General features: G+C 62.4%; 1 protein-coding gene across 1 annotated transcript; it reads left to right on the forward strand.

Moving 5' to 3' along the window:
- Nucleotides 1–213: 213 nt before the first annotated feature.
- On the forward strand, nt 214–746 carry EMIHUDRAFT_259582 (hypothetical protein; the record flags this gene model as incomplete). Its single annotated transcript, XM_005756834.1, has 2 exons — nt 214–560; nt 632–746. Coding segments are annotated over 2 exons (462 nt in total), but the record flags the coding sequence as incomplete, so codon positions are not given.
- Between the last annotated feature and the right edge of the window lie 30 nt (nt 747–776).

Below are 776 nucleotides of genomic sequence, written 5' to 3' on the forward strand. Positions count from 1 at the left end.
ACGCCACTAGGAAACCAAGGTTCCCCTGGGGTCGCCTCGTGAATAAACGAGTAGAAAGAGCGGTGGTCACATTCCGAGGTTAGCCATCATTGCCTCCGCCCCGGGCTCGGGTGGCGCAAGAAGGTGTCCCAGGAGTCTGCAAGCGTGCGTAGACTGGAAGGGCCTTTGCAGAGCGTAAAATCGCCTGCAATACACCTCCGTGTTCAGTAGAATATGCCGCGCGACGCTTGCATCGACAGCGGCGGCGCCCTTCCGAGCCCGCCGCACGTGTTCTCGCCGCCGCACGCAGTCGACGCGCACCTGAGACGCCTCGGATCCAGCCCCAACCTCCTCGAGCTCGAGTATGAGGAGTGGATTCGCCGTGCACACAGCCTCATCGTGCCGCCGACGCTGCACCAGTCGTGGCAGGCGTGTGGTCCACTGCTGCCAGATCACGCGCGTTGGCGCGCACGGTGTGCTCGCGTGCTTCCCGCAAATTGGACCCTCTTCCTCTGGTCCGACGACGCTAATCGGCGCCTCGTTCAAACATTCTTTCCCTCCTTCCTCTCCACTTACGACGGGTGCGCAGGACAGAATGAGGACGCCAACGTGAGGTGTGGACTCCCATTGGGCTCCCACGCCTTCGCTTCAGGTACGACTCTCATATCAAGCGCGTTGATGCCGCCCGCTACTTTTACCTCTACCTCTTCGGCGGCGTGTACATTGACCTGGACGTGCATTGCCTCCGCCCGTTCGAGGCGCGGGCCGTACTCCCCTCGCCTCCACTGCGGGAGCGA

The sequence above is a fragment of the Emiliania huxleyi genome (genome assembly GCF_000372725.1).
Source record: "Emiliania huxleyi CCMP1516 unplaced genomic scaffold EMIHUscaffold_9433, whole genome shotgun sequence".
Taxonomy (NCBI): domain Eukaryota; phylum Haptophyta; order Isochrysidales; family Noelaerhabdaceae; genus Emiliania; species Emiliania huxleyi.